At 33.2% G+C, this 19205-nt stretch overlaps 1 protein-coding gene across 21 annotated transcripts in view; it reads left to right on the forward strand.

The window, feature by feature from the left end:
* The window catches only part of PHF20L1 (PHD finger protein 20 like 1), a 72758-nt gene that overhangs the window by 699 nt on the left and 52854 nt on the right, over positions 1-19205 (forward strand). For 14 of the 21 annotated variants that reach the window (XM_079134489.1, XM_079134497.1, XM_079134500.1 and 11 more), the window contains exons 2-4: positions 1608-1727; positions 18104-18275; positions 18427-18511. In XM_079134489.1, the coding sequence (XP_078990615.1) occupies positions 1645-1727; positions 18104-18275; positions 18427-18511 (340 nt within the window). In that variant the 5' untranslated portion in view covers positions 1608-1644. Of the gene's footprint in view, positions 1-1456; positions 1728-5947; positions 6092-16405; positions 16502-18103; positions 18276-18426; positions 18512-19205 lie in introns of those variants that run through there. The other 7 variants (XM_079134481.1, XM_079134495.1, XM_079134496.1 and 4 more) reach the window with 4 other exon arrangements.

A 19205-nucleotide genomic window follows, 5' to 3' on the forward strand; every position in this document is an offset into this window, starting at 1 on the left:
TTTCGCTTTCCTTCCTTTCCTTCCTGTTTTTATTCCTCTTCACGCCCCCCCCCCTTGCCTCAAGTTTTTTCCTCCAATAGATTGACTTTATTTTGTAGAAGTCACTTGATTTAAAATCTCTCCTCATCCTTCTGGCTTTCCACAAGAAAAAAGAAATCTTGCCTTTTCTGGTATCTCATTCCTAAGTGTCACTGGGGATTATTACTTTTTATTATGGGCTTTAAGTTTGATCCTAGAAAATGTTAGTGTAACTGCTAAACCATTCCTTACTGAGTTCTTCCTGTGAAGATCAGCAAAAATTGTTTCAATTTCTACACAGACATTTAAGTAACTGCCTTATGTATTGCACACCAACAAGACTTTTATTAAACATATTCCTGATCGTCCTCCGTTACCCCAGTCTGGCCAAGATTCCTACCAACTCTTTCATGGCCTAATATTTGCTGAGGCCATGCCAAGAGGATGTCTCCAGCTACCCCCAAACCATGAGTATTTAAGTTTGATTTCACAATTTTTTGGAGCTGGTATTCATGCTATTTTTTTCCCACTTGCCTGTCCGATTCTGAGAGGAAGGGGCAATTGGAATTTTATGTTTGTCTTTTGAAATTGTGACCAGTCTGTTATATAAAAAAATACACAATTGGAGGGAGCATAGTCATGAGTAATCTTAAATATAAAAAAAAAGTCATAGAAATTTCTCCTGCCTCCAGTAATGACTTCTATTCCTGATTATCAGTTATATTTTGATTAAATTATCTCAAAACATATTCATATTTTCTCAAAACTTATTAGTGAAAAAGTATTTTAGGTGACCAAATGAATATAAAATAGTTTCCTTGTAAATAATCTCAAGTAGTTTTTTGTTTCACATCACAACCATTTTTATCATCAGTGTGGGTGCTGTATATTGAAATAGAGAAGAAGTAAATACTCAGAGTTAAAATCCCTAACATTGCTTATTAAATATAAAGTATAAGAAAAATTTCAGTTGTGACTGTGTTAAATTAAAATTATTAAATCATTTGCTGCCGAGGTAGGGCATCATAGGTAATGAAACATCCCAATCACAAGAGGAATTATCAGAATCCTCACTGGCAAAGGACTAAGTGTGCTGTGTTCTCTGTTTGTGTTTCCAGTGTCATATCTAGTGTTTTGTATTATAAAGCACTGAAATATTTCTTGAAAGTAAATGAAAAACTTAATTTGTTTTCTTAAGAATTTCAATAATCATTATCTAGAACACTCAGTTTTAAATTTTTCAAAATAGAAAATCATTGTTAGCTGCTCTTTGGGGGAATTTTCTTGGGCATTTTCAAGTGAGAATTTAAAGCATTTTAACCATTAGTAAGTTTTAATGGCCCATCTATTTATTCTTTTTTAACTAGTTATTTCCCTATGTCTTTTTTCTTAATTCCCTAACAGGATTGCCTCCAAGTTGCATAGTACATTACCTAGAGTTGTGGTAATCTTTATTCAGATTAATAAAAATTAGCAAATATTTTAATGTCTCATGTATTGTTTTAAAAATTAATTTTGTTTGTTCCCTTATACTGTATTTCCTGTGCATTTTATGCATTGAAATCTAACTTTCTTTTTTTCCTCTTGAGGTAGTAAAAAGAAAATACTGAAGAATAGAATCTCAAGATGAGTAAAAAGCCCCCAAATCGTCCTGGAATCACTTTTGAGATTGGTGCTCGTTTGGAGGCACTGGACTACTTACAAAAATGGTATGGAAAATACAGAACTTTGACTCAAGCACAATATCTATAGCTTTACATTGCTGTTAACTCTTCTGGTGGTATCAGAAGCATCAGTATACTCAGACTTTGAATACATGTGCATTGGTTTTTAGTTTTCAGTTTTAGCATTTAAAAACTTTAGTTGGAGTTATTTAGTGTAATTCATTTTAGTTGTTTGAGAACTGAAAAGAATTATCTACAACATGAGTTGTATAGAGAATATTGGTATCCTTATATACTTAATATGAACTATGTTGAGAGAGGTTAAAAGGAAATTAATTCAGATAATAAACTTTCCAAGTTTTAGATAAGTTTTGATAGATCTGTTTTCTTGCTCTGTGTCAGAGGTGGTCTTTCATAATATTGAGTATATTAATGGTTAATACAATATTTTTTTCATAGTGTACACGTTAGGAAATGTCTCCACTCTTCACCATCCCACCTAAAACCAAAATTGCACTTACCCTTCTTCCCTGAAGGGCAGAACCCGGGACAGGTTGGTACTGTCTCCCAAACTGGATGGGCAGTCCTCTCAGACAGTTCTTTCCATCTGTAGTACATTTTAAATTTAAATACCTCCTAATATATCCCTTATACATCATATCAGAAAAGTGGATAAACTACCGTCTGGAAAGGAGGAAAGGGAATCAATGTGCAGGGGTCACTGGGCTGTAGTAGGGATAAAGGTGATTCCCCTTCTGCTCAGGAATGTCATCTTCATTCAGGCCAGCTGGCCCTTAGTTCTGGGTAGATGTCCTATTGTTGCTGCTCTCAAGCCTCAACCTTGGAGGGCCATTAGAGAAGATACCTTGTTGGAGCTGGGCTGCTTTTGCTCCTCCTGAAGCCTGTTTATTTTGGTGAGGAGTCTAATGGTTTAGCAACTCCAGGGTGTTATTTACCAGACTTTTTGACATTTTTTCTCAGTACAGCTTCATAGTGGGCATGTTACACATTTGCTTTTGTTTGATTTGCACTAAGTCAACTTACTGAGTTGGCAATGGCACACAAAAATTTTGTTCAGTCACAATATTTGACTTTAGAGTAGTCAAGGGTTTCTGTCTCTTTAACATCTGACCTTAGACCTCAGCACTTCCCTGACCCTCAGTTTAATGGCCTTGATCTTGGCCTCTGTTTTAGGTCCATTGGCACTGCAGTTGAAGTAGATAGGCACAATTATTTCACCCCTTCCCTCCAGTTGTATCTCGTGGTTCTTTCTAGGGGTCTTGTCACTCTCATCAGGTGGATAGTGTACATAATGGGTCTCAGGAGGGGTTGGGAAGCATCTGGGAACCAGGCAGTAAATTTCTTCTAGTAGTGACAACAAATATCTTTAGGTATTGTCAAATATCAACCAGTGAGGGATGGTGGAGAGGGGGAGGTGATGAAATGCTCCTGATTGAGAAACATTGCCTGAGACTGTGCAATAGATGAAAACAGTTTAGGCAGTAATTGGATTTTTTGGGTCTCCTTTGGCCAAGAGGAGCTGTATACTGTGAAGCACACTATTGAATCTCTGTCATAACAGAGTATAGAAATAATAACTTTTTTGATTTCAATGTTAACCTTGAGTTTTTAAGTTACTGATTTTGTTAGTGACTAGTTAATCCATATTAATATATTCTCTTAGACTTCTCAACCTACAAAGTTTTAATTGAGCTTACTTCCAGTAAAAGAGAAGCACATAGTTCATTAGTTTTCTCAGTAGTTTCCAGAACGATAAACATGACTTTGGTATTGGAGAGAAATTTACTTCTGATGGTGATGTGTTTTCTAATCCAACAGCTGTTAAATTCATGATCCAATAGTTGAAAGATGAAGACTATAATAAAGGACTACTTTATAAACCATGCTTAAATTTATTTTTTAGTGTCTGGTTTTCTAGATCATTTGGAATTTCAAAGAACAAATGAAAGTTGTATCTTCTCACCAAGAAATTTCTAAGAGCTTGTTAGATAGGGTGATATCATGCATTTACTCAGTTGGTAAAGTTTAGATTTAATCATACTGACCCCAGCAATAATGATTGTTTGAAGTAAACATTAACCAAGTAATCATATATGGTCACCATGAAACTTTTCATCAGTTGGATTTTCATGAACTCATTCATATAAAGTTTCAAGCATTCTGCTTCAGGTAACTCCCTAAATAAAAAAGAATTAAGAGAATTGTATATACATATTCTAGATAATTCAAATAAGTAATTTTCATGTTATTTTTGTTTTTTAATATCAATAGTTTCAAGAACTACTTAGACTTAGGTGAGTATTACATTGTTATGTGGCTTACCATAGAGCAATTATTATATTGCTGAGATTAATTTTGTATGTGGCACAAAATTTCTATGAGACTTTGTGTTTAATAGGCTTTATTTCTAAATGAGATGAACTTTATTCTTTGTATTATTCCATTTGTAAAGGACCATTCCGTATTTCATATCAATTGTATTTGATTATTGAGAAACTGACATTCTCATAAGGGCCAGAATAGTTTATCACTGAAAATATACAGAAATAATTTCCTCCCTCCTTTCTTTTACATTGTTTATTTGTAACCATCTTCCAAATTTATTCAAATCAATTTGGAAAGCATTGAGTCATATTTGATATAAGTGTAGTTTAATTGTTATAGTCATTGTACTGGTAGACTATAAATGCAAATCTTGCTGTTTCTGTACTTGACACTGAACAGTTTATCTGTTATTGAGGAATTCATTCATCAAATGTTGATACATTTCTTTTAAAGGGAAGTGCAAAAGGAGCCTAGTGATAGTGGAACACTCAGAATGCCAGTTTTCTTTGTTCTGTGTGTATGTTTTTCATATATAAAGAAGAAGAAGAGAATTTTCAATGTGTCCCCAGGAATAAAAGGATAAACTCTAAATGTAGTGGGCAGAAAGAAACTAAAGTTAAGTTCCCTTAGTTTGGGATAGGTTTGATTTAATCTGAAGACTCAATCTGTTCTTAGGAAAACTAAATTATTACTGTTTGAACAAACCATGTCACATATTTCTTAAAGTTCAGAAAGATATCTTACCCTTAAATATAAACTGTTTTTTTAAAGTAGGAATTTATTACTTTTTATTTTCAAATTACATTTATAGCTACATAAAATACTAATTGATGGCTTGATTATTTTTACCAGTACTAATGGTGCAGATGCTGATAAGCCATTGGAAGTTCACTCATTTTCATTCTAGTATTTGTTGTTTGATACTTGGATCTCTTCTAGACTAAACCTAACTCCTAGTGTGCACTATTACAATTTTTGAAAATTTTAGTCTTAAAAATTTTCTTTAACTTTTTCTTGAGTAATCAGTGTGAGGATTTTAACATACTAATGTTCAGTGAACACAGTCAACCGTTTTCTGTCTTACCTCCATCATATTTTCCACTGTAACCTCTGTCCACCCAAACCTTGACAGTGACTTTTATAAAATCATGAAGGCAGTAACATCATAAAAATTAGATGATTCAGGTGTTTTGATACAGGAATATATTTTGGGAAGCAGAAGGTTCAGAGTTGACACTGTATGTGAATAGGTATAAATTCAGACATATAAATTCAGACAGTTATTAATCCTGTAAATATGAGTAGTCCTTTAACATGGTCTGCTTATTAGAGAAATGGAAGCAGAATTACTGGCTTTTATTTACAGATTGATTTTAAGGATCAAGTAGACTTAAATATTTAGACTTGCTTCAAATTACACAAATTCATACATAATTACAAAGCATTGAGGCAATTGCAAGGGAAGAGTTAAAAAGTAAATCTTTGGGGATTTGAAGATTTAAGTCCGTAAGGTTTCAAGTGAAGCTTTAATGTTAATATAAGAGTGACCTGGAATTGTAGAAAAACCACATCATTGCAACAAGCTGTAGCAGTCTTCCTGGTGATAATCAAATATTTCTGTAAAGTTTTGTAGATTACATAGCACCCTTGCAAATATTAAAGTGTCTCATTATTCCAAATATGTTCAGTGATAAAAGTGGTAAAACTGGTTCTGACTACTGATTTAACTTCTGTCTTTTGATAGGAATTAAGTAATTATTATATAGTAAATGACTTAGTTATGAAAACATGACAGATCAAATAATATGCTCTGGTGTTAGTCTTAAAAGAAATTTGAAGTATAGAGTCAATTTAAAACCTTCAGATGAGTTATGCTCTTCTGACTTCTTTTGGAATATTTCTATTTAATTCTCTTCTAGATCTAAAGAAAAAGAAAATGAAAGATTAAAAAATGTGGAGATGTCTCCAAGTATCAGAGTTTGATAGAACAGTATAAATTTGAATTGGCAAATGCTGTTTCCACACATTTGGAGGTTTTTGAACTGTATGGAACATTTGCAAATGTGAGTTTTTAAGATGTTCATAAGCAGAATCTTAATAGTGTGGGAAAATTGAGGAAATTAATTTGTAGCAAGTACGAATTACCTTCTAATTTAAAAGAAGTACATATTTTCTGAATTTAAAAAGTTACTTTTTCCTAAGATATTTGAAGGAAAGCATTAGTAAAGATAATTTGTATGATCTATATTTAGGGTAGGAGAATGCTTCTGGAAAATAATATGTGGATCGATTTTTAAATATGAAATACTTCTATTAGATGAGTTTTAAATGTGTAGGAACATCAGGTGAATACTTTTATTTAAAATATAGGTTCCTTTGCTAATATGAATAAAATATTTGTCTTTTTATATGTGGGGTTTTCTAAATTTGCATATACTTGAAAAGTAATCATTGTTGACTCATTAACTACCTTTGAAAGCCTAATTTCAGTTATAGACTCAGAAAAGTGTGCAATCGCATGTACTTTTTTTAAAAAAACTTCTGACATTTTCACATTCAGATAATCACAAAATTTGAATCAAAAAGCCAAATCTTAAGCCATCCAGCTTAATCATCAAGCAGATCTGTACCATTGTACAGACATTTTATAGTTCTTTAGTTTTTGAAATTTCTGCAAGGTTTTGTATACTCCATTTAAAGATAATAAAGAACGTTGTCCTCCCCCAAAAAACAAAAGGTGAAAAGCAAAATTAGAATTAGTGCAGAGTAGAGTTACTATTTATTTTAAAACACACAAGGTCTCACTGTAAGTTTTGTTCTTGTTAACTTTTTCTTATCATAGTTTTCTTGAAAAGGAGAGAAATGGAATACTGGGAAAAAAATTAAATTTAACTGAAAGTCAGGAAATATGGGTTCTGAGCACTGCTGGTGCCATGAACAAAGGTGGCTGGGAGAGGTCCTCTGTTTTAATGTCCTTCCAGCGAGGGCACTTTCTAGATGCTCTTTTGATTCTATATTCATTTTCTTCTATAGAGTTCACCTATATTATTAGCTCACTGCTAGACAGGCAAATAACAGACTCAAGGCAGAAGTAAGATAGACAAGGAAAAGTCACATATAGTTTGTAAGAGAAAACAGTTGAAAAGTGAATGTAATTTGGAACAAAAAATCTAGAGTTTTGAATTTGGATCTTAGAGCCTTTGGGCTTCAGGTATGGTGAGCTTTCCATTATATATTGCCTCACATATAGATTCCCTGGAGCTGTGACCTTAGCTGAATAGGCTCAGTGTTCACGGGTCTTCTCTTCTCTTCTCTTCTCTTCTCTTCTCTTCTCTTCTCTTCTCTTCTCTTCTCTTCTCTTCTCTTCTCTTCTCTTCTCTTCTCTTCTCTTCCCTTCCCCTCCCCCTCCCTTCCTCCTTCCCTCTCCCCTCCCTTTCCTTTCTTTCCTTTCCCTCCCTCCCTCCCCCCCCCTTCCCCTCTCCCTTCCTCCCTCTCTCTCTCTCTCTCTCTCTCTCTCTCTCTCAGAATGGAGGAGTGAACTCGGGAGTGATCTACCACTGAACTACATCCCCACCCCTGTTTATCTTTTATTTTTAAAATTTTGTTCTAATTAGTTTTACATGGCAGTAGAATGCATTTCAACACATCCTACACAAATGGAGCACAACTTCTCATTCCTCTGTCTGTACATGGTGCAGTCACACTGGTTGTGTATCATACATGTATATAGGCTAATAGTGTCTGTCTCATTCCACCTCCTTTCCCATCCCTTCACCCACTTCCCCTCACTCCTCTCTGCACAATCCTAGTTCCTTCATTTTTTCTATACACCGCCCCCCAACTCCCTTGTGGATCAGCATCCACTTATCAGAGAAAACATTCAACCTTTGGTTTTTGGAATTTGACTTATTTTGCTTAACATGATATTCTCCAGTTCCATCCATTTACCTACAAATGCCATAATTTAATTCTTTAAGACTGAGTGATATTCCATTGTGTATATGTACCACATTTTTTTTTATCCATTCATCTGTTGAAGGGCACCTATGTTCTATAGTTTAACTATAGTAAATTGAGCTGCTATAAACATTGATGTGGCTGTGTCACTGTAGTATGCTGATTTTATGTGCTTTGGGTATAAACCGAGGCTTGGGATTGCTGGGTCAAATGTGGTTCCACTCTAAGTTTTGAGGAATTGCCATACTGCTTTCTGTAGTGATTGCACCAGTTATTTTATTTTATTTTATTTTATTTTATTATTATTATTATTATTATTAAGCTTTTAATTTTTTACAGACTGCATTTTGATTCATCGTACACAAATGGAGTACATAATTTTGTTTCTATGGTTGTACCAGTTTGTTAGTTTGAGACATGGTCTCCTTAAGTTTCCTAGGCTGGCCTTGAACTTGAACAACTCCTGCATCAGTCTCCTATTTGTTGGTCTTACAGGCACGTGCCATCCCGGCTCACAGGTTATTTTGATTGCCCACTTAATCTGGTTGTATGTATGTGTGTGGCAAGATTGTCCCAGGAAGTTCATCAAGACTATTTTACTGTTGCTCCTCGGAATTAGCTTGCACGAGGCAGGTTAATTTTAAGTCTCTGTATCCTAGAAAGCTTCCTCCTGAGCTTACCTTAGAATTAAACTGATGATTTTCTAGCCTCCTTCATAAATTTATAAAAGTGTAAAGTCCAGGAATTTTAGGCTTATTGTGCTGTGGTATGTGTGGGTGTTCATATGATGGCAAAGATTGATCCAAGAGAAAAGTCAGTTGTTTTTGCTTCTCTGACATTTGATTGAAGTGCAGCCATCATGTATCACACACATATGTCTCTGTATTCATTACATCACTCCTGCAGAATGCTGTCATTATGTTTTGTGAGATTTCATTCTTGTCACATCACACAGATATTAGTTTTTTTGGGGGGAGGGTAGAGTTGATTGAAACCACTAACTGGGAAACAGTTCATATGTGGTAGTTAACGCTACTAAAGAGAACATATTGCACTTTTAGTTTTGCTGAGTAGACAGAATTGGCATCTGCAGATACTTAGTGTTTTTAATTTTGTTTTTAAATGATTTATTTTAAGCCGAGGGAGAAAATACTAGTTTTAATTTTATGTTTTCAATATCAGTGTAATTTTTAAAAAGAAATTAACAGTATACCGAAAAGGCAGCTTAGTTTTGCTACCCTTCATAAGGGTCCTGGTTTTTTAGTATTTTTAAAACTGTAAATTTAGGGGCTGAGGAGGTAGCTTAGTTGGTGGAGTGCTTGCCTTGCAAGCACAAGACCCTGGGTTCAATCCCCAGAACCGAAACAAAACAAAACAAAACAAAACAAAACAAAACAAACCCAAAACTGTAAATTTAAATTTTGTAGTACTGTTGACCACCCCCTGCCACCACTTACCACAGCAATATTCATTTTTTTAAATTAGAAATTGATATGCAAGTGTTAGGCTATTTTAGTAATTCTAGATTAAGATCAACTTTGCAAGAATTATTGCAGAAAATTTGAAGGGAGAATATTGGTATTAATATTTAAAGTGTCTTAAAAGTCTGTTTTTTCATTGAAAAAACAATAAACAAAAACTCTCTTCAGTTAAATATGTTGTTAGGTAAGGTTCTCACATATAAGCTAATTATATGAAATGATCAGTGTGCAAGTATATATGTATATCTAACATAGTCATTTACTTGCAAAAGGTAATATATAAATTTTATTGAAATTTGGTGGGTTTGTAAAGAATGAACACACACATTTCATGATATCTGGAAATATCTGGTTACCATTGCAAAAATATAAGACAAATGAATTTTGACTTATGGATTGAGCAGAAGTGATCTTTATCAACCTATGTTAGCAAATTTCAGTTTTAAAGTCACATTTTTCTTATTTCTATAAAAACATTATTCTAGGTTTCCCATCTTAATTTTTAAATTTATATAATGACAGGTTTTAAACAGGATAAAAGTTAAGCTAAATTATTTTCTCAGAGTGATTCATTTTAATAATGTAATATTTCATATTTGGGAAGACCTGAAATGCAGTACTTCTTTAGTTTTGAGAAGTTTTAATAATAAAATAGGTCTTTTTTTCTTTGTTTAGTCACTGTGTAGAGGTGGGTATTTTTCAAAAAAATAATAAAATCTGTTTTCTGTTCTCTTTGGGCCAACAAAAACCAAGTTTAGGCATATTATTTGTATGAAAAGCAGAAGGTTAAATTTGAAGGAAAAATAAATTAATTTGATTTTTCTTATTTTTTAAAATCTGTTTTTAGTATCTTTTAGTGAGAACCTGGTATACTTAAAATTCTGCAGTAAGTGAAAGGACTTGAGCATCATCAGTTGCTAGAGCAGAATCTGGAGCGGATGAACATCCAGTCTTTATGGACTGGGAAACCTGAGTTTAGGGATCCACCACTTATTACTTCTTTAACTGGAGCAAGTTACTGAATATTTCAGAGCCTCTATAGCCTGTGTTGAAAAAGCAAGGGCAGTAATACTACCACACACGAAGGGTTCTCAGAGAATGAAACAAGACAGCACTTTGAGTTTAGCATGTTTTCTGTCACATTAGGCACTTAACATAACACTAACTTCAGTAATAGCACATGAATGTTACTATTAAGAATGTTATTTAAGAAGGTAGAGTCAAATGGAAGAGAAATTAGTATAAATTCTGAAACTTTAATCAATAGGGATATAAACAAATATGTGTAGTAAAAAAATATTAAAGCGCTAAGTATTAAGAGATATAACTACGTAATTGCATCCTGCTAGAATTTTGAGTTTTGCTGGCATAATTAAGTGGTGAAGAGTTGGTTGTAGCTGAAAAAATGAATACGAAGTGCATAAACTTGGAGTGCAGTGCTGGTGAGAGGGAGAGCCTGTTGTAGCAAAGGAGGAGGAGAGTTTCTTGAGGGGCTGCTGGAATCTGTTGGTGGTATAGGCATGACCTGTTTGTGTCCTGGAGATGAATGGGTCTATAAAGAAGATCTGAGAAATAATGTGACGAGACCCTAGAATTCAAAGTTGGAAAAGATGGGATTTTGACCTATGAGCTTTTATCTGTTTTTATCTAATTAGCATTTTATCTAGCATTTTATCTAATTTTAATGTTCTTAAAATTGTAGATTTTTAATTCTATTTAATTTTGGAATATCAAGTTTGGATTAATCAAAAGGATTGTTTTTTTCAGTGTGTTTTTTAAAGTGTAAAACAAATTAACATACAGTGTCTAAAAGCACTGAATTTTAAAATACTATCATAAAAATATTAGCTTACTTTGTCATTGCAGATAAAATCAGTAGGTAAATAGGTGAGGAAACACTTTTGAAAATTACAAAGCATATATAAATTTAAAGTGCTTCCAGGAAGCTAAAAACATTAAAGAGTTACTAGGTTACAAGAATATTGTGTTTACTTAGAATCACAGTCTACCTTAATTTTTATTTGACAAATAATCCTCCCTGACAATCGTATATTAGGTAGTTCTTACCTATTTCTAGTTCTTCTGATATGTTTTAGTCATTTTTAATGAACACAGTATTGAATGTTCTTCCCCACAAAATTTTTTGAATTGTTAATCCTAACTTCCTAGGTTCTGCTAAAATTTAGATTGTTTGTCATATTTCAATATTTCATACATTATTTTCCTATAAAACTTAAGGAACTGTTTTGTCCAAGATGTAATTCTGTTTCTTTAATTTTTTTATTTTTTATTTTTTACATTTTGCTGTGTTGGGGATTGAACCCAGGCCTTTGTGCATCCTAGACAATTATACCTAGGTGAATTACACCCCAGCTCTGAGAGCATTCTTTTAAAAATATTCTTTATGTAATGTAGTGTAATGTATATTTACTAGCTATTACATCATATAGATTTGTTAACTTGTTTGATTCACTTTTTCTTTGCTTTTTAAATTAATGAGAAACTGTCAGTTTCTCAATTTATATCAGAACTTTTATGATCTTATCAACACAAACAAAAGGTCTACTTAAATATATAATTTAAGTAACTATTTGGGCAATTAAAAAATATTTTCACCTTTTGATTGCTATGACATTTATTCAGATAATTACTAAGTCTTTACTCAGATCTTTTCATGAATTTTAACGGTCTTTAGGACATTTGGCAACATATTCTGGCCTTGCTCAGTGAGTTATAACTTATTGGCCTTCAGTTTAAGTGCGGGAGATTCAAGACCATTCCTTTTCCTTCTCTTATCAGTTTTTGGTCAAAATCTGGATATATCAAACTAGATGACAAATCAGAATGAATTCCTTAAATTCAAATAATGTTTGTTTTACTATTACTGTTTATTAATACATCAGTTGATATTTCTGGTATGACTGCCTGTTCACCTTTCTTTTCCTCTTTCATTCAAGGATAAGGAACCACTGATAGTTTGAATGTTAATAGATGATGTTGCCTTCCAAACATTTTTGTTTGCCCACAGGCTCTTGAAATCTGCTTAAACCTGGGAATGCCCACCTTTAAGAAATGCTTATACATATCTACACTAAACATACAGCATTTTGCTTGAATATAACCTCAGGGGTTTTGCGATCCTTCTGGTGAATGAGTCAAGTCCTGCCTGTGTTAAATAGTGTACAGTATGAGCCAGTATGAGTTCACCAGTAAATAGTAATTCCCATTTTAGGTTTCTCCTTATTTTTTTGGTTTGACAACATTGGGAGTTGATACTGTAGGGAACTGATGCAGTATTTTCATTGTATAGCTAACTTCTTTGGTTAGTGTCTGGTTCTTATTGATTATGGGTTTAGTCCACAGTCTATAGATATTGCTACTCTCTGAACAATCTTCTACATGTTGGAAGCACTAGTCATAGTGTTAATATGATAGTATCACATAAGACAATAAAAATGCCTTACCAGTATGAGAGTTCAGAGAAGGTAAAAATAATTTTTAATTTTCATGATGACTTTGCTCTATTTGTAGTTAAAGCCACAGGAACATGACCATTAGGAACTTGAATTCAAAAAGGGTCAGATAAATTTAACAAACATTATCTTAAAATCTTCTGAGTATTTGGATGTGTTCTTTATTTCCATTAAACCAAAAAAAAAAAAAAAAAAAAAAAAACTAATAGGGTGAATTATTTTGCTTGAGTTTGATCAAGGTAAACTTTTTCAGGATTCAAGTATAAAAGGCACATAAGAGCAGTGTCATCCAGAGCAGTGGAGGTATTACCTTATTTTGTACACAAGTAAACATCACTTAAACAATGAGTGCATAAGTGGTATTACAGGAAGAAATGCATACAGTGGAAATTTTATGGTGTCTGGCAGTACCACAAGATAGGGATAAAAAAAACTGTAAAATTTTCACATTGAGGAATCATATATCTAGTGAAGTTACCTTCTCTTCATTTCTTTTTCTTGAACTCTTGAGAAATCTACCCATCCTTGGTTTGTTTTAATTTTCTCATCCCTAATCATTATTTTGACATCTTATCTCTGACACTTTAAACTCTGAAACTTCAGGCTCCTAACTTGTTAAATATTTTCCCCAATCAGTCATAGATATCTGATTCTGAGCCTGATCACTATTCTTTTCTCTAACAGCTTTCTATGATTCAGCATTATAAAAAAAAATTTTCTAAATTCAGTAAGGAAAATTTAGGTTTGATTTGCAGTCAATTATAAATAGTGCATCAAAATAATGTTGTAGTTCAAGATGGGAAACATTTGTGAATACATTTGTTCAACAATATTTTTCTTTTACTCTATGTTTCCAAACATTATTACTATGTACCATCTGCTTGAACAGGGAAATCATTTTATTGTATAGAGCTGTATGTTAAAATGCCATTTTGTGCATTTTACATGTATTGCAAAGATCTCAATGTTATGATTTTTTTTCTCAAGGTATAAAGTGATAGATAAAGTAAAACTTTAAGTGATTCCCTGCTACCTGTTAGAAAGCTAGCAAGTCCAATCTGGTATCACACTATTTCCCATTATTCATCTTACTATTAATCATGTAATCTAGTGAAAGGAAATATCACTGTTTCAATTAAGTGCCCCTCCAATCCCCAAGCATGGCCCTTGAGGACAGATCCCACCTCCGACTTGACTTTGAATCCTCATTGGCTACTCTCTACCCAGAGTTACATACATGACAGTTTAAATTAAATGAACACTAAGTAAATGAATTATGCTGTACTCTTCACTTTAAATTGTATTTAAGTCTCAAAACTCAAAGTCCCCCACTAGGTCCAACATGGATAATGTCTCCCAAGAACCTTCTCTTGATTCCCTGATTTCTATGAATCTCTGTAAACGAATCTATGTAAACTTTTTATATACACTTAAACTGTTTATATTGTGTGTGATATCATCACTCAGATGTAGGCTGTTTCCCATTTCTCCTATTGGCATAGACCATAAACTTTTGCTGTCAGTCTTGCCTTTGAATAATGGCTGTATCATGTGTAATCTTAGACTAGTCTTCATCTTTTGAATGGGGACTGTGTTATCTTGTTATCTTTGATGATCACCATGATCAAATGAGATAGTGCATATAAAGAGCAGTTGATATGCAGTAAGTAACAATTGTAGAGCCTTGACATACACATGACAATAAATGCTTCGTTTTTCATTCATCTGACTTTAAGCTAATAAACTCCTTGATGGTAGAAGTTAATTGTTTCTTTTTGTGTCTACCAACAGTGCCTAGCAAGTGCCTTAGTCTTATTAGCTGTTCAAGTATATATTGCATGAATGAACAGAAATTTGGACATTCTTTATCATGGTAATATTTCTGATACATTTTTTTATTAATTTTTTAAATTTGTTCTGATTGGTTATGCATGACACTAGAATGCATTTTGACACATTGTACACAAATGGAGAATAACTTGTCATTCCTCTTGCTATACATGGTGCTGAGTCACACCAGTAGTGTAATCATACATATATATGGGGTAATGTCTATCTCATTCTACTGTCCTTCCCATCCCCACTTCCCCACCCCTGCCCTCAGTTTCCTTTGCATAATCCAAAGTTTCTTCATTCCCTTCCCCCCCACTATGGATCAGCATCCCTTATCAGAGAAAACATTCAGTCTTTGGGTTTTTTGGGATTGACTTATTTCACTTAGCATGATATTCTCTAGTTCCATCCATTTGCCTGCAAATGCCATTATTCTTTAAGACTGAGTAATATTCCATTGTGTATATGTACCACATTTTCTTTATCCATCTGTTGAGGGGCATCTAGATTGGTTCTATAATTTAGCTATTGTGACTCGAGCTGCTACAAACATTGGTATGGCTGTGTCACTATAGTATGCTTTTAAGTCCTTTGGGTGTGATAGCTGGGTCAGATGGTGGTTCCATTCCAAGTTTTCTGGTACTTTTATTTGAGATTCAAAATTTCATTAGTAGATCTTTTAAAAGTTAAAATTATATCAATCCTAGGTATCACATTGCTTATTTAACTCTTGGCCCTTTCTCAAGTATGCACATCAGTTTGTAGATAATTACAGAGTTTGACATGCTGTGACTTCTGAAGAGGCTCTTAAAATACAGTTTGTAAACTGCTGGTTGCATCAGGCATCCTCTAGCCAGCAGAATTGGAAATATTTTAAGAAAACCATAAGTTACTTAAGAATGCAGTCTAGTTTTACATTATTTAAACTAGTTTAGATTCTGATTTTTTGCCGAATTGAATCATTTTATAAAAATAGAAATGTTTAAATCTGTTATTGTGGACTTTCCTCACTTCGAGAAATGTTTCACATATGTAGAGCTGTATCCATTTAGAATTTGAAGGGACTTAGACAAAAAAAATCCCTTACTTATTCAGAAGTTAAAAGATGATGATAAATTAAGCATGTAAAATCAGAGGCTCTTACCTTTTGAGAGAAATTTTATCAGTTTTTGTAATTGATAGAAAATCTCTTCGTAGTACTTTAGTGGTTGTTGAATGTTGAAAATAAAGGATAGCTAACCTTGTTCTAAGGTTCCCTTGATGTTGTTGAATATTTTTGTATTTTAAAAACCAGAGTAGCAAAAACACAAAACCAGAGCAGCACTGGAAAAGACAAGCACCATAACCTAGGTTCTGTATGCAGTGTGGGCTTGTCCTCCTCAGCAAGTGTGTTTATCTGGATTTTTTTGTGTGTGTGTTTGTTATACTTTTCTGTAACCAAGTGTTCCTTAACCCACATCTACTTTCCAAAAAAAAAAAAAAATAAAGACTATAAGATCTAGCTTAAGATTATAATTGAGTCAGCACCTTTCATAGTTGTGAAGAAACATGCAGATTGTCTTTCTGTAACATCACTTCTTATTCCTGCTGAATACTCCCCGAGTGGCTGTTGTGTGTCCTGTCACTGTGCCAGGTTCTGGGAGTACAAAGATGAAGATGACTTTCTTATCCCTGGGCTGGAGGAGCATTCTGGAATCATATTCCTTGGCTGTATACTGTCTTCAAAAATGTTAGTATTCAGTGGTACCTAAGTTTGGTGAAATGAATGCTTTGTCTCCGTCTTCTTGGTAGCATCAAGAAGTCTTTCAGTAATGAAAGCAGTTTAACTTTTAAATCCAGTATATTCCTAGCTTTTTTGACTCCAGGATCTTTTTTTGGTGTCATATATCTCAGTGTCTCAAGGGAAGTAAATGCTCTGTAGCACCCAGTTTGAGAATCTATACAGAGATGGCAATCATATGATGAACATTGTGAGAGCAACAAGGGTAGGGAGATCTTTACAGCAGTGGCTGCACTAAAACAAGTGGCTTCAAACTGAAACAAGTCTAGACAGTAAGGATACAGAGGAAGGGAAGGCCAGATAGGGCTGGGCAGAAAGAACAGAATGCACAAAAGCACAGGTGCTTGATGGAACATGGTACCTTCAAGCAATTTGCAAGTAGCTCAGTATCATGAGACAAACATGGGGTTAGCTGCCAAAGAAGTAAGAAAATATGTGGAAGTTGTATATAAGAAGGTGTATCTCTATATTCAGAGAAAGATTCATAAGAGACCTTTAATGACATGATCGATCTATAAAACAAGTAGTAATTTCCAAAGTTATGTAAGGTCTTTGGGACTCTATATTTAGAGCCAATTTTCAACAGGGAAAAAATGCTCTACATTGATCAAAATCTAGCAAACATATAGGATAAACTGTTATGGCTGAATTGTCTCCCATGTGCTGCTGTTGAGTTCTTAATGTATTTCATCATACTTTTACAAGAATTTTGAGTCATCTTTGAATGTTTTAATACAGTACATTAGAAATAGTGAGACAATTTTCCTTATAAAAAGTTCCAAGTGAACTGATTTTCATTTTGGAATTAATCATTGAAGAATCTGCACATGTGAAGACAGAACAATGATATATTATTTTTATATTTTTAAATTTAAGGTTTTATTGAGCTTTTCCTAACCATTATAGCTTTTCATTATAAAATACTGGAAAGTATAGAAAAATAAATCTGCCATATAGAGACAGATGTACATGTTGGCATATTTGTATTTTTTTAAACATGGTTTGCATATTTTTAATTCTAAACTTAGTGCTTATTTGTGTTTGTTTTTCATTTTTTCCACTTTTTAAATTACTTGTAAGCATCACATTTAAGGACTAATATTTCCTTTAGCAAGTATGCCATAGTTCATGGAACTATAGATAGGCTTCAGTTTTTTCAGCCATATTTTTAGATGGTTTCTATTTTCCTAGTTGTTATAAAATAATGCTTTGTGTATATGCTTTCCGAATTAGAATTACTGAGTCAAAAGAGGGGGAATATATTTAAATCTCTTGATGCATTGACATTACTTCCCAAAACAGTGCAGTAATTTGAATTTTTATTAGGAGTGTATCGAAGGGTTTATTTCTTCAGTTCTTGAGAGTGATCATTAATAAAAGATAGTAATAATAAAGCAAACTATGGATTTGATAGTTTAAAGTATGAACATATGTATTGTTTTGCTCATGCTTTTAATGGTAAGCAGTAGTTCAGTGGAATCTTTCTGTATAATACCCTGTATAAACAAATGTAAGGATTTTCTCTTGATTTGAAACTTTTTTGTTTTTGAGGTACCCATCACGAATTGAAAAAATCGACTATGAAGAGGGCAAGATGTTAGTCCATTTTGAGCGTTGGAGTCATCGTTATGACGAATGGATTTACTGGGATAGCAATAGATTGCGACCTCTTGAGAGACCTGCATTAAGAAAAGAAGGGCTAAAAGAAGAGGAAGATTTCTTTGTAAGTAGCAGGCATATTTTGTTTGCTAATTTTGCTAAATATGTAATGATATATTTTTAAAAGCATTCTGTTAAATTCAACAAGTCTGTTTTTGTTAAGGAAATGCTTATTTATTATACATGGAATTGATATTAAAAGTTGTTTAAAATAGGATTTTAAAACTGGAGAAGAAGTTCTGGCTCGTTGGACAGACTGTCGCTATTACCCTGCCAAGATTGAAGCAATTAACAAAGAAGGTATGTAGTCGAAATGATCTGAGAGTTAAAATAGGATTGATAGTAAAATTTCACTATATTTTTTATTTTAATTAATATATGTAGTTGTTATATATAGCTTTTACTTTTCTGTGTTTTATATTTTATTGAATTCATTTTCTGCTAGTGTTCTATTTTGGGAGCATTTAATATGTTATATATTGTATAAAATAAGGTGGCACAAATTAATAAATAAAATTAAAATTTTTCAACTTTAAGTTTTCAGCTTTATATTATATGTATTTATAGCTGTTCTGTTTCCTATATGTGACTGGGTAAGGAGAGGTTTAAAATAAAGGGAAATTCAAATCAGTTCAACTTGTGAGTGACATACATGCAGTATTTTTTGAGGAAAGGTTATGGAACTTGAGGATTTTCTTTATTGTACATTTCTCCTTTACCCTTCCATTAGTATCTCTAGATAATTGAGTTTATTTTCCTAATAGCCTGTGCGGACATTTTTTTAGACTATGTCACACTGAGCAAAAGTTACCAAAGCAATCAAAAATGTTGAAAATAACACAGAAATTAGTCCGGCATAGTGGTGCATTCCTGTAGTCCTACCTCCATGGAAGAATGAGGCAGGAGAATCACTTGAGCCCTGGAATCTGGGGACCAGACTGTGCAACATGGCAAGACACTGTCTCAATAAAACAAAACAGAAAAATATCTGGAC

Source organism: Sciurus vulgaris, assembly GCF_902686455.1.
Source record: "Sciurus vulgaris genome assembly, chromosome: 1".
NCBI classification, from domain to species: domain Eukaryota; kingdom Metazoa; phylum Chordata; class Mammalia; order Rodentia; family Sciuridae; genus Sciurus; species Sciurus vulgaris.